Source organism: Monodelphis domestica, chromosome X (genome assembly GCF_027887165.1).
Source record: "Monodelphis domestica isolate mMonDom1 chromosome X, mMonDom1.pri, whole genome shotgun sequence".
Taxonomy (NCBI): domain Eukaryota; kingdom Metazoa; phylum Chordata; class Mammalia; order Didelphimorphia; family Didelphidae; genus Monodelphis; species Monodelphis domestica.
In genome coordinates this window covers 4,781,378-4,808,395 of record NC_077235.1, presented here as the reverse complement: position 1 = coordinate 4,808,395, position 27,018 = coordinate 4,781,378, and the positions used below count along the sequence as shown (strand labels likewise).

The following is a 27,018-nucleotide window of genomic DNA, read 5'->3' as shown; positions in this document are numbered from 1 at the left end:
TGGTCTTGTGAGGGGGGCAGCTGGTGGGAAAGGAGGGCTGGCCTGGCCACCTTTAGAGGGGAATAACAAAGACCCAGGCCTGGTGAGGGGCTCTGTTGAAATGCTAATCAGCCCTCCGCCATGTTGCTGCTGCCACCGCCCACCGCCTCCGATGAGGTCACTGAGAGAGCTGCCATCAGACTCTTTGTCTGAGCCGGCACTGCAGTGGCTGCGCAGAGCGGGCGGGGGAGCTGCCGCAGGATGGAGGAAGCCTCTGCAGCAGAGGAGGGTGGGTACACCGTGCAGCATCCTCAAAGCCCCCTGGGAAGGCAGAGGCAGATTTGCTTCCCAGCATACGGGACCCAGTGCTGTGCTGGCTTGGGTGCTGGTCTGGGTGCTGGCCTGGGTACATGCAGGGGCAGGAGCACCAAGGCAGAGGCCTGGAGAGGTTCAAAACCACCATCTGGTCATCTGAAGGGTCCCGGCCTCAGCTACAGGGCTCGTGTCCTCCTGTCTATAGCTTGGTGGGACTCAGCTTGTCTCCCCCTCTAGACTGAGACTTACTTGAGAGCAGGGACTGGGCTTTGGTTTTCTTTGTACCCTCGGCATTGGCACACAGTAGGCCCTTGAGGACTTAACTGGGCCAACCTTCTCATTTTACAGAGAAGGAAACGGAGGCTCAGAGAGAGGAAGTGACTCGCCCAAGGTCATCTGCAGGGTAGGAAGTAGCAGGGTTGGGAATGACACCCTTGGGCTCTGCCTCCAAATCCAGCATGTCAGTGAGTGAGCTGACCCTGGGGGTTCTCTAGTTGAAGGTGTTGTCAGAGCTCGTTTTTCCGCCCAGGTTCCACCCACCAGAGCACAGAATCTGGATTAGGAACCTAGCATGCAACAGCTCCAGCATGCTAGGTCATGGCAGGCAGTGGAGCAGGACCAAAGCAGGGCTTCAGGATTGAACATAGTCAGGCCAAGGGCTAGCAACCCCAGAGGTCTGCATGGGGCAGGGGTCTGGCTATGAGGCTGGCAGGACAAAGGCCAGCGGAGCTCTAGGGGCAGATGGTTGAAAGGGACTGCCTGCTGTCCTCTTTGGCTCCAGGAAAGGAAGACGTGAGAGACAGGGCCAAAAAGACAACTTGGGCTAAGATACGGAGAATCCTTAGCACCCGGCCAACATGAGGGGCAAAGCTTCCAGGACTAGGGAGGCAATGATCTCACTGTCCTCTGCTCTTATCACACCACATGTGGAGTATTAGGATCAGGTCTGGGGGATGCATTTTAAGAAGGATATTGACATGGATGCCTGGGTGGCTCGGTGGAATGAGAGACACTGGCAGAGATAGAAGGTCCTGGGTTCAAATGTGGCTTCCGACCCTGACCAAGTCCTTTAACCCCCATTGCCTAGCCCTTGACTCTCTTTTTCCTTGGAACCAATACACAGTATTGATTCTAAGATAGAAGGGAAGGGGTTAACTTTTTAAAAATAATAATAAAAGGACATTGAGAAGCTGGAGAATGTCCAGGGTGCACATTTACCAGGATGGCTGAAGGTCTTGAGTCCAGGCCATATGAATATCAGTTGAAGGAATTATGGATTGTATATCCTGGAGAAGAAACTCTGAGGGAGCACAGGAGAATTGTCTTCGGGCTGCCAACTTTGGAGGCAAAGGGCCTGTGTTCTAATCCCTCAGCTCTGTGTAATCTTCCTCTTTTCCATCTTCACTTTGTCCTTCTGGAAAATGAAGAGACTGGAGGAGATTGCTCTAGGGTCCGCCAGTCAGAAGGATTACTGCTCTGAACAACTGAGCCTGAGCAGTTATGTAGAAATGGCCCAATCCAGTACCCGTGGCGGGGGCTGTGGGGCATACCGTTAATTGGTTGGGAAGAGAGTAGAAGAGCTTTGCTTGTGAGTAGCAGCTGAGCCAGGGGCTCGAGGAAATTCCCTTTGTAATTTAGTTGACATATGGTCAAAGCGCTATCATCCCCCATTTGCGATGGAACCTTATGGTGGCAGATGTGAGAGCCAAAAGACAACAGAAGACCAATTTCCTGAGCCTCAAGCTAGATCAAATGGGAATGCCTGACCGTAGAGCTGGAAGAGGCCTCAGAGGTCATGTGTGCATGACCATGCATCCCAGATCCCCCATCTGGGGGTGTCTAACCTCCTCAAACCTATACAGCCAGTGATGGGGAGCTCACTCCCATCCGAGGCAATGGGAAGAAGGAGCAGGCTCACTCTGTTTGGCCTGGGAGGGCAGGGCTCAGAACAATGAATGGCATTTGTAGAGGGGCAGATTTCCACGTCTAAATGAGGAAAGCTTCCCTAACAATTTGTGCTGCCCTGTAGTGGAATGGGCCACCGTGGGAGGAGGTCACAGCCCCTCACTGGAGCTCCTCAAACACAGGCTGGGTGACTACTTGGCAGCTAGCTGGCTTCTGAGATCCCTTGCAACTTGTAAATCCTGTGCTTCCTTCCATGATGTCAGCGGTCAGGGAAAGTGGAATCCTGGGTAGCACAGAGGTCCCACCAACAGATGTCTTTGCTTTCTCACTAGGTGACCTGCCTCCACGATTTCTTTGGTGATGACGATGTATTTATTGCCTGCGGTCCTGAAAAGTTCCGCTATGCCCAGGATGACTTTTCCCTGGATGAGAATGGTGAGCATGGATGGCCCCTGTGGCCCTTTGTGGGCTCTGTCATGCCTTTGTTTCCCCTTTGCCACTTAAGATTTCTGTGGGCTCATAACCTAAGGCGTTGGACTCTGAACCTAGCCCTCTCGGCAAACAAAGGGAATACAGAACACTGGAGCTAGAAAAAGACCAGTGCACCAACAGGCAAGCTAGTCTGGCACTGCACTGAGGCCCAACTCATCTTCCCATTCCCTGCCTTGGCCCCAGCTGGCATTCCACCAACTAGCCCCTCCCTAGGCCTACCACCAAGCAAGCCCTGGAGTCTGCCTTGTTTGTGCTTATCACTCTCTGCCAAGCCCAGATATAACTCTTTCCATACCATGGTCCTGCAGCCTTTCCACTTCTTGGCTGTATGACCTTGGACAAGTCCCTTCCTTTTTCTAGGTGGCAGTTACATAATCCATGCATTAAGGGGGCTGGACTTCATGGTCTCTATGGTCCTTTCCAATTCGAAATTCTCTGATTGATTCTGTGCTAACAGACCATGATTGCATTGTGCCTGCTTCTGGAATATCCTGAATTAAATGCCTAGTTTTGACCCAGGCCCCTTTTGAAAGCTCCTCCTCCAGAGTCTCTGTCCCATCTGCAGAACTGGAAGACCTCCTAAGTAAAATCGACAACAACAAACAAAAATCCTGGCAGTTCTAGAACTCTATCAGGTATGCAGAACGAGCTGCCCATGTTACCTTTTTGATCTTTCTGGAATTTCTAGGGTTGTCCTTAGCATGGCCCTAGAGTACAGTGGAAAGAAGGCAGTATTTGGGGTCACGGCCCAGCTCAACCATTGGCCAGTAGCATGTTGGACTCACTGGACAAGTCTCTTGTGGTGCCTAGGCTTGGGCAAGGGGCTTTGGAGTTTGGATTTGGCTCACAGGATCAGGGGAGCATCCTAACCCTGGCCCCTGCCACGCTGGAGCCCACTAACTTCTGTGCTCTCCCCCCAGAGTGCCGAGTCATGAAGGGGGCCCCACCCGCCACCACTGGCACCAAGTCATCTCCCAAGACTCAGAAGAGCTCAGCCAAAAGTCCTGGCCCTGTGCGCAGGAGCAAGTCTCCGGCCGACTCAGGTAACGACCAAGATGGTAAGTGATTTTTCTTTAACTGTGCATGCTGACCCTGCTGCCCACACAGGGGTGCCTTCTGCATGCCCGAGAGTGTGTTGCCACTGGACACCAGATGTGTCTCCATGGTGCCTGACCACCTGCACAAGACAGGTGAACGTGGCTCCATTAGAGCCCCTCAGGAAATTTGGCCCCTTCCTTGTCATCATCATGACGCTTAACCTCACCAAAGATTTATGAAGCACCTCAAGTCACCAGGGGCAAGGCTGGGTATTCAGTAGGCATTCAGTAAGTGTTTGTCCACTGAAGAAGTGTATGTGCTTGGCTAACACTCACCTGACCAACAAACTAACTTGTGCATGCCGACCCCGTTGCTAGAATTTGACATATGCTGGCTTATACGTGGGAACAGAAAGGTATTGATCAGGGCATTTTCTCAGCTGTGCTTTGCATATCATGACCGGAACCGAGGCACTCCGATTCTCTGTGTAGTGGGGAAAGAGCCCAGCTCCTCAATGGACTAGCTGTGTGACCTTGACCAAGTCAATCTGCTTCTGTGGGCCTCAGTTTCCTCATTTGTCAAATGAGAGGGTTGGGCTAGATGTTCCCTAAGCAGTTTTCAGACTCTACCAAGCAGAGACTCTCTTAGCTGGAAGGGTTGGCAGCGGCCATCTGGTGCAACCCAGACCTGATATGTACAGTCACCCCAAGAAAGGGTCCTGAAGCCTTCGCCCAAAGCCCTCGAGTGAGAGAGACCCCCTCCGTCCACTCATTAGGACAATTTAAGACCAGACTCTACCTCTGTTCAGTGTTGTTGAATTGAATCATTCCTGCTTCTGTTCTCTGAGGCCAAACGGCATAAAGCTAATCCCCCTTACCTTACCTTACCTAAAGTAGCCCCCTGCATCCTTGAAGACAGCATCTGGGATCCACTGTCACCACTTCTCTCCGCCCCCAACCAGGTCTCTTCTCATTCAGGCTAAGCAGCCCCTCCTCATATGGTATGGACTCAAGGCCCTTCACCAGCCTGGTTTCCCTCTTCTAGATTCTGTGAGGCAAAGAGATAATGGAGCTTGGACCAGGCTAGTGGACGTCGGAATAGAAAGGAAGACAGAAAAGTGAATGAATTACTTAATAACCAAGTGGGTGGTGGGAAGGGAGGAACAAAAGTTGGAGTTGGAGATGAAGGAGAAGCTCAAGGTGGCAAGGCTCGATGACTGGGAAAGAGATAGGAACGTGGCGAGACAGAAGTGGGGAGGCTTGATTTTGCTTTGTATATATTGTTGGAGGGGATGAGGGTCCATCGTAGAGAAATGTTTAAGCAGCAGTTAGAGATATTGGGCTGGTACCCAAAATGGCGGTCAGGACTGGTGATATGGATTGAGCCACGACCCTCATGGAAAGTGATCAGACAGCGGAGGACTGATGGCTTCCCAAAGTTGCAATGGGAGGACAGCATGGCAGCAGAAACCAGAATGTAGAGTGGGCTTTGCTCAACCAGGAGCCTGTCGGTGGCCTCTCTCCAGACTGGCCAGAGAAATGAGTGAATCTCCTCATCTTGGCCAAAGGCTGTCGGTACCCATCTGAATGTGATGTTGGGAAGGGAGTCTCCTAAAATAACCTCTTTACCTTGGGGAGTGTCCCTCCCCCTTGCCAAGTCTCTCTTTCCAGACCTTCACTGTAGCTCCAGTGTATCTGTCAGCAGTGGGGGAAGGTTGCTGCTCCCTGACCCAGAATGCCAGCCATGTACAGGAGAGAGAAATGAGTCACAAAATCCTGGCTCTCCTCTGTCCTCGGAGAGATGCCACTCACTTTCCTCAAGGAAACTCATTCTTATCAAAACAGTGCTGGGCTAATCACAAAAGTGTGTTGGTGACAGATTCTTTATTTCCCTCCCTTAGTCGAAGAATTAATAACTACTTACCCTCAGCCCACTCCAGAGAATCCATTGCAAATTAAAATAGTGCCTTCCGCAATGACAGAATCTGACAGCCTATGGTTGAGTCTGGCCCCAGTACCCTATGATCAATTCCGGAAGAGATCGCTTCCGGCCCGCCATCTCCTGCTTCCCTAATGGAAGGGTTGAGAGAGAAAGAGACAAAAGCATTTCCAGGCAGCAGAGGCAATTAGCAAAACAGACCCAGAATGGCAGACAATGCCTGCCAACCTGCCCGTCCCCACCCCAATGCCAGCAGCCCACACATCCCACCCCCTCAGCCTGAGCCAGAACTTGAGAAGGACAGAGCACACAGATTAATGTCTGGGCGGCCCGTCTTGACTTGGAAGGACCCGAAGGGCATTGTCCTCTTGGAGGTGTTTTCTAGTCTACTTGTGTTCTCACTCTCCCTTCTTTCCTGCTCTTGGTCTTGGTGCTGCCCAAGCCTCTGGGCCGTTCGCTCAGAACCCCAGAGTCTGCCTTTTCTGGCAGAGGTGCCAGTTGCCCACCCCCATCTGGTCACTTTCCTGATCTTCTTGATTCTTACCTCTATTCCCTTTTCTCCTTTCACCTGGCCACTCCCAGGAGAGGGGACCCCACCCCACGGTGGGTGCTCTTATACTTGGCCTCTCCTCTGAACCACTGCAGCAGCCTCAACTTCAATCCATCATCCACAACGCTGTCAAAAGATTTTTTCCTAAAGTCTAATTCAGAGCATGTTGCTACCTGACTGAAAAGCCTTCAGTGGCTTTCCATTGACCAGCAGGTAAAATGCAAGCTCCTAACCTAGACACGAGCTGCCCATAATCTGGCTCCCACTCCCTTCCCAGATTTATGCCATTTGACACCCCCCATATCTCTGTTCCACCCAAACTAAAGCACCATCTGACCCCTCGAACTCAACACTTGACCTCCAAGTTGTAAAAGTAAAAATTATGAGACTGGCCTTAAATGAATAGTTTTATTCATCAAAAGCAATAAGGGGAAAAGATGGGGAAATGGGAGAGAGATAGATATAAAAAGTACTTTCCTTATTGTTCCCTTTAGCTTACTGTCTGAGGCCATCATTAGGGCCCCACAAGGCAGTCCAGTCAACAACAAACACGAAAGAGAAGAGTGAAATCCCCTCTTGCCTCAGTTTATCAACCTTTTCTCTGTCCACTAAGTCTCACACATCATGTCTTGGGAGCCAACTATGACTTTCTATGACCTGGGCTGCCCAGGGGGCCATCCAGGGGTAGTGCAGGAGACATCTCCCTGCTCCCACCTCATGATCTCTTGCTGCCTTTTTCAGATGCAATTCTACCTTGTGCCTCAATTCACCCATTTATTTCCTTGCACAATCCCTGCTTCTGGGTCAAGATCATTCGGGCCAGTAGTTGTACTGGAAAGGGGGAAGGGTAAATTTCCTTCTCACAATCCTCCCTCTGATTCTTTGGAAGACCAGCATGTTAAATCTCCTCACCCGGGTTTTCTAGAAGATTGACATGCCAGGTCTTCCCAATGAATCATTCTCCATCTGGAGCCTATACATTTAAAGCTTCTCTTACTGGAAGTGTATAAAATATTGCACCTTACATAGAGAGAATTACAATAATTTTGGGGATAAGAGGGAAAGAAAGAAGGGGAAAATGATTGATAGCCACATTGACAAAAAGCCAATTAGGGAGCACTCCCCTTTGGCATAAGAGTTTCTATTCAGAATAAATGGTCGGTTCCACCGCCTTCAGTTCAGTTCATCATATCCCAAAGTTCGCTCTGGATCTCTTAGTGTAGTGTGGGATTCCTGTAAGCATCCTTATGGTGTCTTCTCCAGAAGATCCACTTTTTTGATTCGGGGTGTTGGCAATTTTCTTTTCCTAAAATTGCTTTAAAAGATCTTAAACAGGATTTTAGGATAATTATGTAAAGCACTGATGCAAGCGGTGCTCCAAGTTTGGATTGGAATGTACTCCCCCCTTCTCTCCATTGCTCAAAATCTTTCCCAAAAGAGTAAGTGAAGACCTTGAGCCTAGGATCACAGATTTAGAGGAGCAAAAGACCTTTGAGGCTATCTAATCCAGCCCCCTCATTTTACAGAGGAGGAAACTGAGCCATAGGACTAGCACAGGATTTGCCCCAGGTCACACAGCTAGTAAGCAGGAGTCCTGGGGCAGGAGTCAAAGAACCAGGTCTTCCTGACTCAAGCTCAAGGCTCTCTCCAGTGGGCCATGCTGTCTCGCCTAAAAGTTCCCTTTTCCAAGTCCAGATTACACCCCAGGGTTCTCACAAAAAAAAAAAACTGGCAGTGAGCAAGGCGAGTTTTTTTGTCTTTGCATCCTAAGCACCTGGCACAGTGCCTGGCACATCACAGGCATGTAATAAGTGCTTTTGGATTGACTAGAACCAAATGGAATTGAAACTTTAGAAGACTGGGGAGAGCGGGGGCAGGACCAGTGAAAGGCCAATGCCCTGATTTTCAAAATAGGGAAGCGAGTGGAGTCTACAAGCTCCAGACTAGCAAGCTTGGCTTTGGCTCCTGGCAAAGTCCGAGACTATCTTATTAAAGGGATGCTTAGTGGACACCCAGAGTAGGGATGAGGGATCCCCAAGAGCTAGCCTGGCTTTAGTGAGCGCAGGTCATGCCAGGCTAATCTCATTTCCCTTTCTGCCATGGTCACCAAACAGGCAAATCAGAGGAATGCTGTAAACAGAGTTTCCCTGGATTTTTGCAAGGCATTTGGCCAAGTCCCTTGAGTACTCCTTGTGGAGAAGGGAAGACTAGCCAGGCAAAGGTGCAGTTAGATGGACAGAACTGTCCAGGTGGCCAAGCTCAGAGAGCTTGATATGAGTTTGCAAGGAAGTCTTGAGTATGGTGTCCCAAGGATCTGTGCCTGACCCTGTACTTTTTCTGTGGAAAAGGGATAAAGACTCAGATAAAGACCAAGATGACAAGCTTAGAAAATTTGCAAAGCAACAAAAAACCTTCTAAAAACAACAAACAGTAGATCTGAAAGGACTTAATGGGCTTAACTGAAGTTTAAAGGGGACAAATGAAAAAGCCTTACAACTGGGTTCAAAAATGCTGGTTAGGGGAAGAATGGCTAAACAGAGCTTCAGCTGAAGAAAGATCTGAGAGTCTTAGTAGCCCACAAGCTTAGGATGAGTCAACCACAGGTGGTAGCAGCCAGAATGACAATTCCGAGTTTAGGCTGGATTAGATGAGGTATGGTATCCAGAAAGGTGATGGTCCCACTGCCCTGTGCCATGGTCAGACTATATCCAGAGAGGGTGCCTGGACACAGAGAAGCTGCCAAAGCTTTCGCTCCATTGGCAGAGACTCAGAACTCGAGTAATCAGCAAGCATCCATCCCACCCAATCCCAGATTGCACTTGGATGTTTGGGTCTCAAGAGTGTCCAGAGAGACAAGCAAGGTGGTGAAGGACCTGGAGTTTATGAGCTACAGAGATCAGTGCAGGAACCGAGGACGTTTGTCCAAGAGAAGCGAAGGCTGGGGGGGAATGGGCGAGCCGAGTTGAAGTGTTTGAAGGGCACGTCATGTCCTCGTGTGCTCAAGGGAATAGACTCGTTCTGTTTGACCTCAGAGGACAGAACCAAGGGGAGCCTACAAAAGGATCGACATCTGAAACAATTTCCTAACAATGACCACTGCTGCCAGGAGTAACCTGGGCTGACTCTGGAGGAGGCAAACTGAGGCTGGCAGGTCTATTCGCATAGGCCAGTTCTGAGGCCGTGCTGTGCGCTGCGCCTCCATGAAGCCTTGGCATCGCCCCACCCTGGCTGAGGCTCCGAAGTACCTTTCTTTAGGAACAGCTCTCACTCTCCCAGCCACTCAGCTCTTTCCCCTCTTGCCCCACAGCTTCTATGGAGCAATCCCGCTGTTCTACACTGTCGGGGGTTTAAAAACACTTATCTTCTGTCTTAGAATCTGTACTGTATATGGCTTTCAAGGCAGAACAGCCTGGGCTAGGCAGCTGGGGTTAAGTGACTTGCCCAGGGTCACACAGCTAAGGAAGTGTCTAAGTCCAGCTTAGAACTCAGGACTTCCTGTCTCTGGGCCTGGCTCTCAATCTACTGAGCTGCCTAAGTGGTCCCTCCACACTGTTTTTGATAGGGAAGCTTGGAGGTGATTGTAAAGGGAAGGGTGATGCCCCAGGGGGAGGGTCCAGGCAGCAACACTCAACCTCAAGCACACGCCTTCTCCCCACTCTGAGTCTGGGAGATTGGCACTTTGGGGAACACAAATAGCAAATAGCATTAGGAAAGATCACCAGTGCCACCCCAGTCTGGTGATCAGCATGGCACAGTGAAGAAAATGCTGGATTGGGTCCAAATCCTGTTCGGCCACTTAGGAGCTCTGTGACCTTGGGAAAGTCACTTCCCCACTAAGGGCCTGTTTCTTCCTCTATAAAGTGAGGAGGGCAGAATTCTAAATTTCTGACCTTAAGATCCCTGAGTTTGAGGGGAAAGCAGTTTTCTCTTGCCTCCTCTCTCCAGTAGGAAATCCAAAGGTCAGAGTGCATGTGCATCTCTTTAGCCCATTGGCCCCATTTCCCCCATACTTCCATGCCTTGGGGTCCCTGCTCTACAGGCCTCAATCCAGTTCTGGGTCACTTCCTAATAAAGAGGGCTTGCTGGAAAGTGGCCAGCACTGGAAGGAGAGCTGTCTCCATTAGAGAAGGAGGGCAGCCAGGCAGATTCCAGATAAAGACCAGACAGCCCAGAATGCCCCCCCCCCCGCCCCCGGGCTCCAGGCAAAAATGTCTACAAAGTAGTGTGGAAGTTACCAAAAAGGGCTGGCTTGGCATCGTGCTCAGCACTCCCAGCCACTGGGGGGTGGCAAAGCCCCCTGTGGTAAAGGGGCACATCCCTGCAGAACTGGGAGGAGCAAGGGAGGGGGAGGCATCTGCACTGACAGCTGGTGGCTTAGGAGGGACTTGGATTCCATTCTGTGAGCCCCCACTGTAGCTTGGAGATGAGAGATGGGAGCCAGAGAGAATGGTTACCCTCAGCCACCACACGCCAGGGAAACTCAGAGCACACTCTGGGTTCCATGAAGGGCCAGGGCAAAGATGGTGTGGGCAGCTAAGAAGTCTAGATACTCTGCTCATCCCTTCTCTCTTCTTCTCCTCTGTCCTCTTCTCTTCTTCCTTTCTCTTTTCCTCTCTCCTCTTGTTTTCTCATCTCTTCTCTTCCCTTCTTTCTTCATCTCATCCCTCTGTTCCGTTCCTCTCCTCTTCTCTTCTATTCTCCTGTCCTGTCTTCTCTTTCTTCCCATCTCTCCTCTCCTCCTCTCTTTTCTTCTTTTTCTTCTCTCTCCTCCCTTCCCCTCACCCTTCCCCTCCTAGTTCCCTTGCTTTCCCTTCCTCCCCATCTAGACCACTGGGCCACAGGTCCTTTCCCTTAGATCATCCTTCCCCAAGTCACAGAAGCTGTGGCTGCCATTTCCCCATTGCCCTGCTCCAGAATGAGGCCTTTTGTGGATATGCTGAGCCCCTGTAGGGTGCCATCATTCCAGGGCCTAGACAGTTGTTAACATCTCTGGGGCCTCCCGGTGGGAACACTCCCTGCCCTTGGCAGCCCCCATCTTTTCCTGGGGAAGGCAGAATAAGAGACTACTTTCTGCACTCTCTTTTTTACCAGCATGGGAGTCCCCTCCCCGTCACTGCTCATCTGCTTTCCATGATCCACATGGGCAATAAATAGGGTGTGGCCAACTGGAAGAGCCCTATGGTCAAGTGGGGAACATTGGGCTCCAATGACCATGGGTGCTGCTGGACCCCCCCCTCCCCGCATGGAATCCAACCCATAGATGGTAGCTTGGTCTCCCAGGGAGGTAAAGCCCTGGGTCATGCCTGTTGGGGAAGGGAGGGGATTGTGTGCTTCTTCTTCTGACTTCTGACACATGCCCTGGGACTTGGTGGGAGCAGGTGTCCCCGGGGGATTCATACACAGAGAACCCCCAATAATTGCAATGCTACTGACTTTGGCCTGCCTTTTCTGTTCTCTTGGGACAGCCAACGGGACATCTAGCAGCCAGCTGTCCACTCCCAAGTCAAAGCAGTCGCCAATCTCGACCCCCACCAGCCCTGGGAGCCTCCGGAAGCACAAGGTATTATGTCTCTTATACCTTACTAAACCCCTTTCTGCTTTATTTACCTGGCTAGGTGGGAATGCGATTCCCATTCCATCTCAACGACACCAATACTACATGGCCTCCTCATCTGTCTCAACAGCCTTTGGGCCAAGCCCAGGAACTTCTGCAGGTACCACAGCCACCCACTTGCTCTGATTGGTTCTTTGGGCCTCTGGCCACCAGTTGCTTTCCAATTATGAGCCAAAGGAAGGGAGCTGTTGGCCCCTGGCCCAGAGACCTGCTCTGGCCGGGGGTGGGTGGTCTCAGGCAAGTAGAAAAGGAACGTGAAGAAACCTGGATCACCAGCGACCGACCATCAGGAAAAAGGTGCTCAAAAGCACTGAGAACCAGAGAACTACAAGCAAAACTGCTCCTGCAGCATCGCCTGATGGCCATCGGATTAGCAAAGGAAAAAATGGGCAAAGTCGTTGTTGGAGGGGCTGTGGGAAGGAAGGCAGGGCCATGAGTTCACTGTTGGTTGAGCTGATGGAATCAGTTCAGCCATTCTGGAAAACTGTTGGGAATTATTGTGCAAGACAAAAGTTATGATTTGTTGCTCTGACCTAGAGATCCCCCTCCTGGGACTAGATCCCAAAGAGGTTACTGAAAGCAGTGAAAGAGCCACATGTCCAAAGTATTTATGACAGCACAGCCTGTGATAATAGGAAGCTGGACACAAAATATGTGCCCGACATATTTTGCTAATGGCTTAACAAATGATGGCAGATAAATGTAATGGGATCTTGCGACACCATAAAGAATGATGAATATGAAGGATTCAGAGAAATAGGGAAGCCTTGTATGGAGAGATACAGTGTAAAAAAGGTGAAGGCCAAAGAATAATATGTAAAACAAATACAACAGTGCAAATAAAGAGCACACTGAGAAGCGATGAAACAAGGGCCGATGTCCGCTGGCCAGAGCTGGCATCATATTATCATTGGTAAAAGCACAAGTCCTTCTTTCCCGTTAACGATCAGTAAGCTCCCCACATAGACAATGATAGAGTGTTGTCCAGCCCGGTTCTGCTCAGACAGTTTTGCTTAACTCTCTGGAAGAAATCCACTTTCTAGGGAGCTTTATTGAGATGTTTGTTGGGAAGTATCAGCCCTTGCAAAACCAAAGATACTGATCAGCTTGAAAGAAATTGGAAATAAAATTCTTTTTCTAAGAGAAGAGCTAGAGGCTTAGCATCCCCATGACTTCTGCTGGTCGACTTGGGGACCTACCTAGCAATGAGCTCCTTAGCTTAGGCCTTCCTGCCCTGGACTGGGTGTGGGCGTGATGTTTGCCCTGGTTTCCTCAATCTGGACCAGGCTGCAGGGCCCTCCCTTCCCTCATCCTGAGGCAAGCACGTTCCCAATTCGGCTTCCTGAAATATTAGCTGGGGAACCATTGTTGTCCTGAAGACACGCACTATTATGAGGTGCCTCGGCAACTTGGGCAGTAGAAAATGTCCCTTTATCAGTGAGGTAGATGAAGATATAGATGGCCCATCCTCAAATTGCAGGCAACATGAACTTAGAAGAAAGCCAATATGCTGGCTCCAGAAATAAAAGCAGAAAAGATATAGAGAAATAAAAATCATGATATGCGTGGGTTCAAAAATGGGTTGACTTCCTGAGTCTAAGAAGGGAAAGCTATGGCTAGAGCAGAGATCAAATGTGCTTCACACACGGGCTACAGGCAGAGCTCTTTCTTCCTCCCAAATGGGGGAAAAGGAGGGAGGCAATGTGTCTGTGGGCCCGTGGAGTGGCCATTTTTAGTGATCGATGACATTGCTGGCCAGAAAAGCTCTTTCCCTATATGTCTGGGGTGATAACGATCCCCTTCTATTTCTATGACATGTGACATGTGGTAATCGAGTCATGGGCCAGGGCCTTGGATTAGGTCCTTCAAATGTAAACTTTGGTTCTGTCTAGAGGCATAATTGGGGGGTTTCCATGTGAATTCTGCCTGTGAGGGGATCCTGTATGTGTACAAAGGAATCCCTCAAACCATGTGCCTAGAAATGTGGTGCCATTCTGTAGAACAAACAGAAATGTCTTTGTGTTTGCTTTAAGCTAGAGTAAAAACTCTCTGTACACTACAACCCCAGAAAGCAGGCTGGCATGTCTTCATCCCCTTTGCCATGTCCCAAAGCAGCCAGTCTAAAGCCAAGGGCCTGTTTGGTTTCCAGGATACATCAGCACTTATGAGCAGAGTTCCCGCCTGTACTCGGCCAGTTTTGACAGGAAACTGTCGTTCCTGGCAGAGATGGGCATTCAGGCTCTATCTAGCCACCCCTGTGTTAGGAAATAGGTGAGGGATGAATGGGCTTTCATCCGATGCTTTTTTTGCCACAAAAGCCCACTCTGGAAACCATCGGAACCTAAACTGATGGCAACTCACGTGACATCAACAGGAACTAAAGAGGGACACGATTCCCAGCATTGCCCCTAGATCTCCCCCAAGACACAGATTGAAGGGGTAGTTCTCCACGTAGCTGGGGAATGCCAACGGTCATCTTTGGTGCCTTCATAATAAAGCTCTTTTGAGTCTCAAACACTGTCCCCATGGCCCTTGACATAATTACTATGACCCCCCCCCCCATTTTTTAACTTAAATGCAACCAAAGAAGGGAAATGAGTGTCTATTAATTAATAGTCCATATAGTATTAGAATGAGAAGGGCCCTAGGCGACCACCTCATTCAGCTTCCTTATTCCACAGTGGAATAAATGGAGGCCCCCCAAGGGCAAGGGATCTCTTTGTCCTGCCCTAAAGGGACTCAACCCATCTTGTGTCAATAACAGCCCTAAAGTCCCTGTTTTCACCCCAATCCCCTCCTATAACTACTAGTCTGGGACAGGGACCAATAAGAGGGTCCTTATCTAATAGGTGAAGGTATCATAGCCTGGAGAGGGGGCGAATGCTAATGATGGGAATGGGTAGTACTGCCAATCAGGGGAAGAGCCTCTCCCTCCCCAGATACAGTCCACTATTGTGTGAACAGCTCTGTCTGGGATGACTTGAGGCCTTGCTCTTACTTGTAGAGGAGGGCAACCAAGATGGCAAAGGACCTGAAGATGTGGCCAAATGAGGCAACTGAGCTGTTTGGCTTGGGGAATAGAAGTTTTGAATTGTACATAATAGCTTTCTTCCAGTATTTGAAGGCTGCCCTGTGGGAGAGAATCCGTACTCGCTCCACTTGGCCACAGAGGGGAAAACATCTCCCAGTGGAGATGAGTTGTGCAGAAGAAAATGTAAGCTTTGATGTCTGGACACACTTTCTAGGCATGAGAGAAAGCTGTCCCAAAGTGAAACGGGCTGCCCGGGGAGGCAGCGGGCTCCCCCTCTCTGGGGAGCCTGAGCAGAGGCCGGACAGTCACTCTTCGTCATCAGAGTCGTTCCCAAGAAGCTTCCTGTCGACGTCGACTCAGTACCAGGCGTGCCTCTGAGGTCTCCTGCAGCTCTGAGATTCTATGATTCTGCTATGATGTGATCATAGAGTGTTAGTGCTGGGAGGAACTGGAGAGCCCCCTTACTTTACGGAAAGGCAAGCTGAAGACCAAGGATGGCTAGGGAGGGCCGTAGGCTCACAGAATGTCAGAACTAGAAGAAACCTTAGAGATCATCTCACACAGAGGAGGCAGCTGAGGCCGAAAGAAGGGAATGAATGGGCTCGCCAAGGTCCCGTGGTGAGTTAAGTGGCAGCACCGGAACTGGAACCTGGGCCTCTCCTAGGTTCACACGCCTGGTGTGAAGGAAAGTTAACACTGGCTCCTTTTCTTCTTACAGGACCTGTACCTGCCTCTGTCCTTGGATGACTCCGACTCCCTGGGAGATTCGATGTGAACACAAAGACAGTGTCCAGCGTCCAGAGTCCACCTTCCACTTTCCTCCTGTACAGTATGGTACTTCTGCTAGAGTGTCCAACAGGGCAATTATTGTTTTCAAGTTTCAAAAAAGGGAGAGAGAGGGGGAGAGAGAGAGGGGGAGAGAGAGAGAGAGAGAGAGAGAGAGAGAGAGAGAGAGAGAGAGAGAGAGAGAGAGAGAGAGAGTGTGTGTGAGAGAGAGAACACAGAGTTAACATGTTGGATTTTTTCCTGTGATTCCTCCTCTGGGCCACAAATCCACAGTTTTCCAGTAAGGAGGTTAGATTGATGCCATTCTTTTGAGTAATTTGATGGGGATGTGAAATGTGCCGTTCCATGGACCTTCTGTGAAATTCCTGAGCCCCCACAGGGTTTTCTGTCTCATTTTAGTGTTATAGGTTGCCTTCCATGGAGGGTCACTCATACAAGTCACATTGAAAATGGGGGAGGGGTGGGGGAGTCGGAGCAGGGGAGGTGGGAGGGGAGAAGAAAAGGGAATCTGGAGCAAAAAAAAAAATCCTTGGTGAATCCTCAACTGGGCAAAAAGTGCCCTGGATCTTCTTGTCCGAAGAAGGCTGGCAAAGGTGGGAGCTGCTGCTGGTCATCTCTCGACTTGCACCTCTGACATAGCCCCCTCCTGGCAGCTGATAGCAGTTTGGGATGCCCAGGGGATGGGGTGGTTGGGGGAGCCGGTGACTTGTACTAGTGCAAACATCTAGCAGAGCGATAGCACTGTTCTGAGTGAAAGTGACCACACCAGAGGAATTCCTAGACTGGCCCGCCGAACGAAGCAGGAGCCATATCTGGTAGGCTTTGGAGAGTGCAGCCAGCTACTTCACCTCCTCCACTGAGCCGACCCAGGAAGACACGAGCCAACCGCATCAGCTGGGGCCGAGGGACTCGAAGTACCCCTTCCCGAAGGCCACATTCGTTGTCGTCTCGTCAGTGATGGTATTGGTCTATCCCCATGTCTTCTATCGAATGCCTTGTGAACCACCAACACTGAAAACACTGTGAGAATTTGTTTTCAGGGCTGCCGTCTTTCAGTTGCATTTTATAGCAAGAACTCAATCTCCTTTTTATAAAAAAGCAAAAACAAAAACCTCGCGTCTGTGTTTCCGGAGTGAACTCTCCAAGCTCCTTTTTTATAAGCTAGGGTTTTTCCTTTTGTCTAAAAAACCCATGCAGAAAATAAAAAAAACAAACAACCTACCACCAACCACCATCTTCCCAACCACTGAAGGGCGAGAGCTTAGGACGATGCTGTCACTGCCAAACTGCCTTCTGGAGAAGCCAAGAAGAACCACAGCCCACACAGTGGGATTGGCGATCAGATGAGCCTTGTAACAATTGAGCTTCGGCACCCAATGCCAGCAGGGCCCACCATTCCTACTGTACCCTAAGCCCTTGCCGTTGCCACCAGAACTGAGAAGATGCTCTTCTTCACCTTCAATGCTTTGGACCAGCCCACCCATGGGCTTTGAGACGTGAGCTCCTCCCAGAAGTCATGATGCTTCCTCCACTGAGCCCTGAAGTCACACCTGCCAGTACTGATGGTGGCAGAATGGAAGAGTTCCTGACTCCATCACCATTTCCCTGTGTGTTAGAAGGGATGGGGGAGCTTAGAATGGGGCAGGATGGCTTGGCTTCGCTCGGCTTTACAACTGAATGGTTCTGGGTCATTCCTCCATCCTATCCACGTGGAGTGAGCCAGATTGGGGGGGGGTGAGGGGTGTGTGTGGGGGGGTGTAACTGTGTCACCATCAAGTGTCTTCTGTAGGCTACCTCAGCCTGAGCTACTGGCCACTGATGTAGACACATGCTAGGACACCCAGTACTGTGGGTGGGGGCCACCATGGCAGAAGTGTGGCTCCTGTCTTAGGATCATAGAACATCGGGGTTGGAAGGGACCTTAGAATCATTTAGTTCAACCCTCTCATTTTCAGATGAGGAAACAGACCCAAAGTGAGGAAAGAATTTGTCTAGCATGACCCAAGGAGTAAGCAGGCGAGTCAAGATTTAAACCTCAAATGTCTGACTCAAAATGAGGCAAGTCAAGCCAAAGACTGGCCCTGCTGCTGCCCATGCCAAGGCAGTGCACGATGGCTCTGCCCTCCACTCTGCTTCTGCTCACCCTTAGGGCCAAGGTCTCTCCTTCTCCTCTTGGGCCACGCCCCTTGCATTCTTCCTAGTTTCTTATTGGCGATTCTTTGGAGGGAGAAATGGACTGGACTCTGGTACCCATCTGTTGGGTAACAGAGGGAGGAGGGCTCTATCCATCACACCTCAAAGCCCTAAAGTACCAACCCCATCCCCCAGGCCTCCGTAGCTTCGATCCAGGGCTTTTGCCTGGCTAAAGTAAGCCCCTTCCCATTGGCCAACTCCTCCTCTGACCCTGCTGGGCTCCCACCAGAATCCTGACATTTCTTTTTACTCGACCGAAGCCCAAGTGGCCCAAACCCCAGGCCCAGGTCATCTCTTCAAACTTAGCAAGCTCCTTGAGTCACACCAGGAGGAAAAGGTAGTAGCTTTCCTGGGTTCTCTCTGCTTAGCCAGCTTGGATCCCCATGTATACACCTGTGGTAGGCCCAGAAGGACCCACTCACTGGCTCTTTCCCAGCTTGCTCATTAGCAATCCTATCAGGCACTAATGGGTATAATAAACTATTCTCCTCTCATCTGCTCTTCCTAATTATGCTCACGCTTTTAGCTTCATTAGCAGCTTCTAAGCTTCGGCGGCCCAAATGGAGTTAGTGCTGAACTCTTTCAGACTCTCCAGGAATAAATGCCCCTTCTTTCGCTGCCGTTATTCGGAGTTATTGACAGAGTTGGGACGCTACCTTTCATTTCATGAGGTGATCTAGTGTTCGTCTTAAAATCGGGCAGAACGAACAAAGAAATAGAGGACTGAAGGCCAGTGACTCTCTGTGATACAGATGTAGACATCCTGAAAGAGGAGCCAACAGAATACTGCAATGGATGGGATCTTTTTTTAACATCTCGAGGGAACTTTGGAATTTCTTTTACAAATGAGGAAACTGAGGCCCAGAGAGGGGAAGCTGCCTGGCAAGTTCGTATGATCTTGGGCTGATCATGGTCTTGTGTGACAGGACCATCTTTTTCATCTCTATTTTAGGGCTCAAGCTCTACACTTGAGAGAATCTAAAGAGGGTTACCTTTTGAGATGCCCTATTTTAGCAGCCTTTGCAGGGTCCTTTGCACCCCATACACTTCTCTCTTGATCTGATTTGCCTTGAGGGTCCCTTGGGCTGTGTTCTGCAGTCAGCAGAAATCATGACCCCCCACCCACCCACCAGCGTCTGCTGTCTCTGCCCCTCTTAGCCTCTCTCTTCTCCCACCTTCACATGGATGCAGAAATGGAAATAGCAACAAAGGAAAAGAGAAGGGGCTGTATGCTGGGAGGGGGTGAGGCAGAGAGGAAGCATTGCCTAGAGGCAGTTGAACAGGAGGAAAGATAATGGGGAAAGGCCTCTCTGAGAGCAGAGCAGGGCAAAGCAAGGCTGTCTTTTGGCACCAGGTGCCCTCTGGGGCCCTCACGGACACCAAGATTTACAGCCGGAAAGGCCCTGGGGCACATAGAAGGGGCCCCACTTCAGAGGGACCTTGGGCCATATGATGCTGCCGTAACATTGGCGTCTACAATGGCGTAAGTGGAGATAATATAATATATCACATGTCAGCGCTAGCCGAGAAGGGACCTTGGGATAGAAAGAGAACATTAGTGCTGTGGGGGATTTGGGAAATGATTTCATCTCATACTTTCATGGTATAGAGAATGACAGTTATGCCCAGAAAGGAGAAAGGATTTGTCCAAGCTGGTGCCGGGGCTGGGGCCAAAAGCCCAGGGTCCTGGCTCCTAGGAGTGCCCCTTGGCTCTCTGAGAGTCTTGGAACCCCAGTCTCATCGAGCAACCCTCCTCCCCCCCCAGAGGAAGCAAGGTCAATCATTCAGGGAAAGCTGAGGAGCAAGGGGATGGATGGAGAGGCCCACCAGGAAGACAGGGAAGGCTCCAGGGGCCACAAGGTCAAAGGAGCATGAGGCCTGGCTAACCTTGCTTGCTTGCTTCCCTCCCTCAGGTCCCACTTGGCCTGGGGTTGGCTTTCTCTAGCCCTTGTGACTCAGTGACCCATTTGCTCACAGAAGTGAAGGTCCATCTGATCTTATGCTCTCTGGTGCCCCGGGCCACCTCACACTGTGGCCTGACCTCTGCCACCTCTGAGCCAGTGGACCATCTCTTGGAAAAGTTCTCAGAGCTTGGCCAATAAGCGCCTCACTCCCTTTCACAATCCTCAGTGTCCCGTCCTGCTCGCTCCTTCCCTCCCTGTTGGGCCCCTGGCCTCCTCCCTATGCCTGCTGCAGGCCTCTGGGCATTCATTCTGTGCTCCAAGTTTTCTCTGTATCCCTGTTCTGTGGCCGCTCTTCTCCCTGGGCCTGCCTACTTTGTCTTACTCCCATTGTCTGGGCCCCCTGCCTCTTCTTCAGCCATTATGCTTGCAGCGGCCCTGCTCTCTCTGTCCCTTGGCTTTCCTTCCTGTCTCTGCACCCCTCTGTGCCTTCAGCTTTGGGTCCCCACTCTCTCTTTGTTTCTAGGTCCTCTGTACCCTTTCTGTGACTCCCCCTCTTTCAGGGGCCCCCAGGACTTCCAAAGCCCCCACTCCATTCTCTGGCCCTCCACTCTCCGGACTGTCCCTCGGCATCCACTACCTTTGTTCCCGTCTCTGGCTCACACACACACACCTTCTGTCTGGGTCTCCACTCTGCACACAACACTCTCGCCGTGCTCCTCCCTGCCCTGGACTCTCTGCCTTGCTCCCACCTCCACCATCATCTCTCAGTCCCCCTCTCAGAGAAGCCCTCTGCTGGCCTGTGTACCCATTCTCCTTCCTGTCTCCTCTTGGGCCTTGGACCCAAAAGCCTCTGTGGCTGACCCTGGGCACCTGCCGCTCTGTCTACCTCCCTCTCAGTTGCCCAGGAGCCCTTTGGTGAAGGTGCCCCTCTCTAGAGGCTGGGAAGGCTGGCTGAGGTCTCCTTGAGCAAACCTCCAGACCCCAGCCTACCCAGGCTCTCGCCCTGAAACCTCTGGGTCTTCATCAGCAGCCACCCCTCGGGCTGGCTGGGAAAGGCCTGGAGCTGGAGACAGTAATGTGGCACTGTCCACCAGAGCTAAGCCTTCCTTCCTTCCCTCAAGGCTTCCCGTGGAAGTTTCTGAGCAATAGCATGGATTGTGAGCCCTTTGCAAAGGAGGGCATCTAAAGAGTGGCCTCTGCACTGTTCTTACTCTTGCTGCCTCTCCCTATTCCCAACCAATCAGGGCCGGAGTAGCAACCCTCCAAGTTGCAGCTCCAAACACTGGCTGGAGCCAGCTGCCTGGACAGGTGACAGGTGAGCCCTTGGGAAACTCTAGTGGGCATTCTTCTCTGAGCCAGCCTTGCTAGGGCTCCCTTGCTCTCCATCTCGGGGCATCCAGACATCAAGCTGGGCCCTTCCAAGTCCTGCTCTCTGCTTGCAGAGCCCAGGATCCGGAGACTGGAGCATTCCCACCAGGGCCCAAAGCCCTGTGCTGTTTGCCATCCAGAGGCTCCCAGGTTCAAGAGAGCCTGGTTCGTGCAGAATCCCGTCCCTCACATCTTCCTCCTGAGGCTTCACAACTCAGAAATGAGGGGTTGGCACATGCTGCCGCCACCACTGCCCTCTGATGAGTGAGGCGGCACCACACACATACACAATCCTGTGGGCTTGCAGAGCCATCTGTTCCCCTCTTGTCATCTTCCACAATTCTACCTGTTCGTCCTTTCTCTGTCTCCTTGGCTTGCTTTCTTCCCTTTGTAGGCCTCTAGCCAGTGCTAGGACTGCTGAGCCCCCTGGCCTGAGGGGCACCCATCTTACTTCATCCCCATTCTCACCCAGTCTTGCCAGCTCAGGAACAGCCCCCTCCTTCCCTGTGAGCCTTTGAGCTGGGGCACAGCCCTCCTGGCTGCCCAGGCTGGTCCGCCATTTTGTGGATCAGGGAAGTGTGTAAATAGCTGAACAGAAAGCCCATCCATGGATATTTAGCATCTTCTCCCAGCCCCCTGGTCTTTTCAGTTTGCTCCTAGTTAACAAAGCTGCAATACGAGATACCTGAGAGCCCATAGTGTGTATTTGATTGTCATGTGGTGTTGGGGGGCGGGGGGAGGAGGGAGGGCATTGGGTTGAGGGAGGAGGTTTAAAGTTTAGCTGGCATACTTTAAGCCATCTGTACAGAGCCACATGGGGGGGGGGAAGGTGGGGCGGGCGGGAGGGAGGGGCACACCAAGTGCAAGAATTGAGTTGTGTTTAGGAATCAATAGGATTTGGGGATTCATTGAAATGGAAGAAGTGTTTTGCAAAGTACACTTTGTGTAGAGACAGTCATTGAACAGCTGTTTTTGCTCCTGCTGCCCGCCCGCCCGCCATGAGTAGCATTTCATGTGGGCACATGCTCTCCACCCAGCTGCTGCCAGAGCTGTCCACGGAGGAGTGGTCCAGTGGCCTCTGGCTTCTGGCACTCATCTGCTCCACGCCAGGTGTGGTCAATGGAGTGGCAAGGCAAGGGGCCTCACCTTTCGTGTACGTTTTCATCAAGGGAGGCAGGCAAGAAGACTGGACTGGGATGGCAACTTTTGCCCCATCCTAAATTGTAGCTTGAAGACAACACTGCAGCCCTGGCCCCAGCTTCCCGGCAAGCCCCTGATGTGTATTGGGGGAGCAAGCCACGTTCTTTCGTTCTCCCATGTGGCAAGCTCTTGGAAGCACTGTGGCCACCTTCTCACGCCAGAGCCCATTTCTGTGGCCATTTTCAAAGTGGGGCTGGGTGGAGTTAAGGGCAGGAAATTTCCCTGTGACCCCGTAGCAGTAGGGAGCCCCAGCACCGTTAGTGATGCTGGGGCTGTATATGAGTGCTTCAGTTAGTGTTAGAGACTTTAGCTTTGGAGAGTCAATGCATGGTACCATACATCCCGTTCCTCATGCCCTCAGCCACGACTTCTGGAAAGGGAGTCTCTTTTTCCCGTGTCCCTCTCCCCACTCCCCTTGCCCTTGCCCCAGGCTGCCTCTAGTCATAACTTAGAGATCTGAGACCAATCCATGTGGGCAAAAAGAATGGATCCTCACTGCCACTGCCTTCCCCAGGAACCCTGGGACTGGAGGCCCCGCTCCCCTTGATGCTACAACTTTGGGGGCACTGAGCCACCTTTCAACTTTGATCAGCCGGGCTCAGCCGAGGGGCCCTCCCTGGGACACTGGAGCTTTCAGAGCCCTTCCAGCAGCTTCTGAGGATCCGCTTGGCCTCCTTCCTTCACCGCCCATTCGGTTTGCTCGGTATTGGGAAAGCAGATGGATACTGAGCAAAGCAAGGACCTTGGGGCCAGGGTGGGGGGCCCACCAGCCCTCTTGCAGACAGTCCTGGAGCCAAGCCCTCAGGAGAGGCTGAGCCTCCCCCTCTCTACAGCAGCCCAATGGCACCGGCCTGTTTGCTTCTGGTGGCCCACAACAGCCTGGGCCTCCCTGTTTCACTGGGGCCTAGAGTAGCTCCCCCTCTACAGACAGTGTCGCGTCCGGATGCCCGTGGCCAGAAGGCAGGCTCGAAGGCCAGCCCGGTGTATTCTCCCTGGAAGAGCTTCCCGAGGGCTGCTGGGATGCAGCAGGCTCTGGCCCACAGTGTCTGTTCTTCCTCATTTCCGTGTACATTGGCAAGGTGTGTGTAATGTCATTCTCCAAAAATAAAACTTGCTTTCCAGATCTCTGGCTGCTACCCCCTTTTTTGTCCCTGGGCCCCTGAGAGTGGACTGAGGCCCTGGGGCACCCCGGGCCGGGCAGTCTAGCCCCCCGCCCCTTCATGGAGGACAGGGCCAGGGGCCAGTGTAGCCTGTGCCCCCCACTGAGCAAGGTGCTATGTTTGGCAGCCCCTGGGCTCCAGGTGTGCCCAGCAAGAGCTGGCTGGGGTCTTGATGACTGGCTCTTTCCATGGTTAAGATGCTGACTAGGACCTACCGGGGCTGGCCTCACCCTTGGGAAGGCTCCCAGAAGGCCCCTGGGATTGCAGTTCTGCCCCCAAGCCCCACATCGCCCTAAGCTGGAGAGAGAGCCCAGGCCAACACCGACACTCCCTCCTGTGGAGAGGGAGGGAGGGAGGAGGGAGAGGGACTCTGGCAGAAGAGCCTGTCCTTGGAACAAGAGGAGTTATTTTTTCGAGGGGGGAGATGGATGGGACCCGTGAGTGATTGCTCAGGACCTGAACCTGGGGCCAGGGAGAAGGAAGGGGCTCAGACAAACTGCAAGGACACTGCCATTTTTCTCACTGAGTGGCCCTGAATTCTGGGGCGGTAAACAGAGAGGGGGGCTGGAGCTGGCAAGGCCCAAGGTTTTGTCCCAGGGGCCCCAGGAACAGAAAAGACGGTTGAGGATGGGAGGGAGCCTCCTCGGATCATGACTGATGAGAGCATCTGACAGGCAAGGCCATGCTGGAGTCAGAGGACCTGAGTGGGAACTGTGGCCCTGCTGCCAGCTCCCTGGGCACTTCTCTGGCTGGGGCTCGCTGATCTGCAGCTCCCGGGGGCACCAACCCTTCACTCTTCAGTCCCCCACCCACCCCCTAAGCTCCCACCTGAAGCATGGAGATGATTGCCTTGCCTTCAGCCTCCTCTCCAATGTAGTCCCATAGGATTTCCATAAATGCTACTGTGGGGCAGAGGAGAAGATGGTCACTGCCCTGCTCAATGCCCCCCAGACCCCCCCAATACAGCAAGTGGCAATCACCACCCAAAGACCCCAGACACGCAAGGAGCTGGATCCTCTCCACCCCAAGACAGGCTTCCCAGCCCAGACACCCCACATTTAGGCTCAAAGCATCCCCCTCCCAAGTGCAGCATGGCGGAAGCAGTGGATGAAAAACACTTGAGAGTCCAAGTGGACCACAAACTCACTGTGAATTAGCCATATGTAATGTGGCCACGAAACAGATTCAGGAGAACTTGGGCTGCAGTAGAGGGAGAAGCATGTCTGGAAGAAGGGAGCCAGAATGCCTTCTATATCCTCTATCGAGAGGCCACATCTAGAGGACTGTGGTCAGGACCAAGACGAACTAGACCATGTCCTCGGGAGGGTCGCCAGGATGCCCGGCGTACAAGGGTCAGCTGAAGGAAGTGGGAGAAGCCTGGCTTCAGGTGTCCAAAGGGCTCCTCCTAATTGTTCCCAGATGACAGAGCCAGGAAGAGCTTTCATGTTGGGAGCAGCTTCCTCTCAATGATGGCTGACTGGCGGAGGGATCGCTCTCACTAGAAACCAAGAAGGACCAGGCCACAGCTGCCCCCTCTCCCATGGGGCTTTGTCCCAGGGCCCAGCAAGGCTGCCTGGAGCAGCTGGCACCTCTGGGTGCGGGCAGGGACAGGGGTCCTTGCCTGAGTGGCCCTCAGAGGAAGAAGCCCTGGCCTGGGCAGAAGGCCTCAAAGCTTGTCTCTAGCCGCCCCCACAAGCTCTCCTGTTCCCTCCCTGCTCCTGTGATGAGGGTTTGGGCTATGACTTCGATGGTAGAAGAGGGCCGAAGACGGAGAAGGGAAGCAGGAGGAAGGCCCGCCAGGTGCCAGGCCAGCATTTCCAAAGGAACCAATGAGGGTCGGTCCAATTAGGAGCCTCGGCCAAAGTCACCCACAAAGTAGCCCCGTTCTTGCCCCTCAGGGTGGAGGCTAAGAGAGAGAGCCATGCCCCAAGGAGGAGGCCTTGGGCTGGGAGTGGGAAGTAGGGAAAAGGGGCCTTGGGGCTAGGTCCTTTCATCCAGTCCCTTCATATTACAGGTAAAAACATGGAGAGTTTCAATGACTTGACTAAGGTCATGTTGTAATGGTCGGAGATTTCAAATCCATTGCTTCATGGCAAGCAAGGAGAGAGAAGGAAGACTCTCAGAGCTAAGAGGGGCCTTGGAGGATGGCTGGTCCAACCTTCTGCCAAATCCTTAAGGGGGACCACCCAACCTCCTCTTAGGGCGGGAGAGTCTTCCGCCTCCTGAGGCAGTCCAGCCCCCTCCGGACACCAGGCTTACATGGGTCTCTTTGCAGTTGTCCTCCTAGCCCTGCCATCTGGGTCAGACCCAACAAGGCCCACCAAGCCCTCTTTTAGCTGTACCAGTCTTCAGAGCCCCCCAAGGCTCTCCCAGCCTCCTCAGCCCCCCACCACAAGACCACACGGACTGTTTAACCCAGAGGGAGGGGAAGCCTGGGCTCTCCCTGGGTGTGTCACTGAGGCAGTAAGCTGTGCAGTGTGATGTGGGGCTACCGCCCACTTCTGCAATGACCCTGAGAAGGTCTCTCCCCATCTCAAGGCCTCAGTTTCCCCCTTTGTACAGTGAAAGGGGTGGGTGAGAGAGTCTTTCAGGTTGGAGGTTCCACGACTCCCAGTGGGCAGGAGGTCACCACACTGCCATCTAGTGAAAAGAGGCCTTACTGTCCTCAGAGGCAGATGCCAGGAGTCCCTTTAAAGCAACACACCAGAAAGACCAGGAGGGCAGCTAAGTGGCTCAGTGGATGAAGAGCTTGGAGGCCCTGGGTTCAAACGTGTCCTCAGGCACTTCCCCCCTGGGTGACCCTGGGCAACTCACTTCACCCCCATTGCCCAGCCCTTACTGCTTTTCTGCCTTGGAACCAGTGCTTGGCATTGATTCTAAGACAGAAGGTGAGGGTTTAAGAAAAAGGTCCTGGCAGGTGAGTGTCTGAGTGGCTTGGCCAGAGTCCCTTCTAGGCCACCTCAATTTGGGTCAGAGGGTGCACAATCAGCGCCCAATCTAAGCCAGAAGAGCGGAATTTGAACCCGTTCTTCTGCCTCTAAACTCTTTCCTTTTGCCATGCAGCTATTTCAAACAAGAATATATTTCCTACAATTCCTTTACATGAGAGGGAAGAAAATCCTCAAAGCCATCCACATCCTGGCATAGGAAAAGGTCAGCAGCCAAAGGCATGAGGGGAGGGCCCAGCTCCAGACTAGGTGGCCCAAACGTACCTCCCAACTTCCCTAGGTGGGTTTTCTCTCCCCCCTCCAGCTCCTCAGCCTCGCTCGGGCCTGAAAAGAGACTCCTCTCCTGCCTGCTCCCTCAGCCCACCACCGGGCTCATCTGAGGAGTCACCCAACCCTTGGCTTGCTCAAAGCCATTCCAGAAGCTTCCTGAGGATTTGATGGGCTGCTAAGCTAGCAGGGCCTCCCGGCCTCCATCCCAACCAAGGGGCAGCACTGGGCAAAGAAGAGCCCCCAGAGAGAGCCGAGTGATGCAGCCCTCAAGGAGCGCTTCAAGGAGGAGGCCAGCCTGTGCCAGCCTGTGCCCCCGTGCTCTGTTTA

General features: G+C 52.2%; 1 protein-coding gene and 2 non-coding genes across 6 annotated transcripts in view; all 3 read left to right on the top strand.

Moving 5' to 3' along the window:
• DCX (doublecortin) overlaps positions 1-23,436 on the top strand; it is a 53,363-nt gene extending 29,927 nt beyond the window's left edge. For 3 of the 4 annotated variants that reach the window (XM_056809795.1, XM_056809796.1, XM_056809797.1), the window contains exons 4-7: positions 2,532-2,634; positions 3,612-3,749; positions 11,683-11,777; positions 15,581-23,436. In XM_056809795.1, coding sequence (XP_056665773.1) covers positions 2,532-2,634; positions 3,612-3,749; positions 11,683-11,777; positions 15,581-15,637 — 393 coding nt within the window. In that variant the 3' untranslated portion in view covers positions 15,638-23,436. The remainder of the gene's footprint in view (positions 1-2,531; positions 2,635-3,611; positions 3,750-11,682; positions 11,778-15,580) is intronic. The other variant, XM_056809798.1, reaches the window with a different exon arrangement.
• On the top strand, positions 11,973-12,034 carry MIR12409 (microRNA mir-12409). Its single transcript, NR_163029.1, has one exon. It is a non-coding gene; the product is annotated as a microRNA mir-12409 (primary transcript).
• Positions 15,246-15,308, top strand: MIR12366B (microRNA mir-12366b). Its single transcript, NR_163030.1, has one exon. It is a non-coding gene; the product is annotated as a microRNA mir-12366b (primary transcript).
• Positions 23,437-27,018: the final 3,582 nt, after the last annotated feature.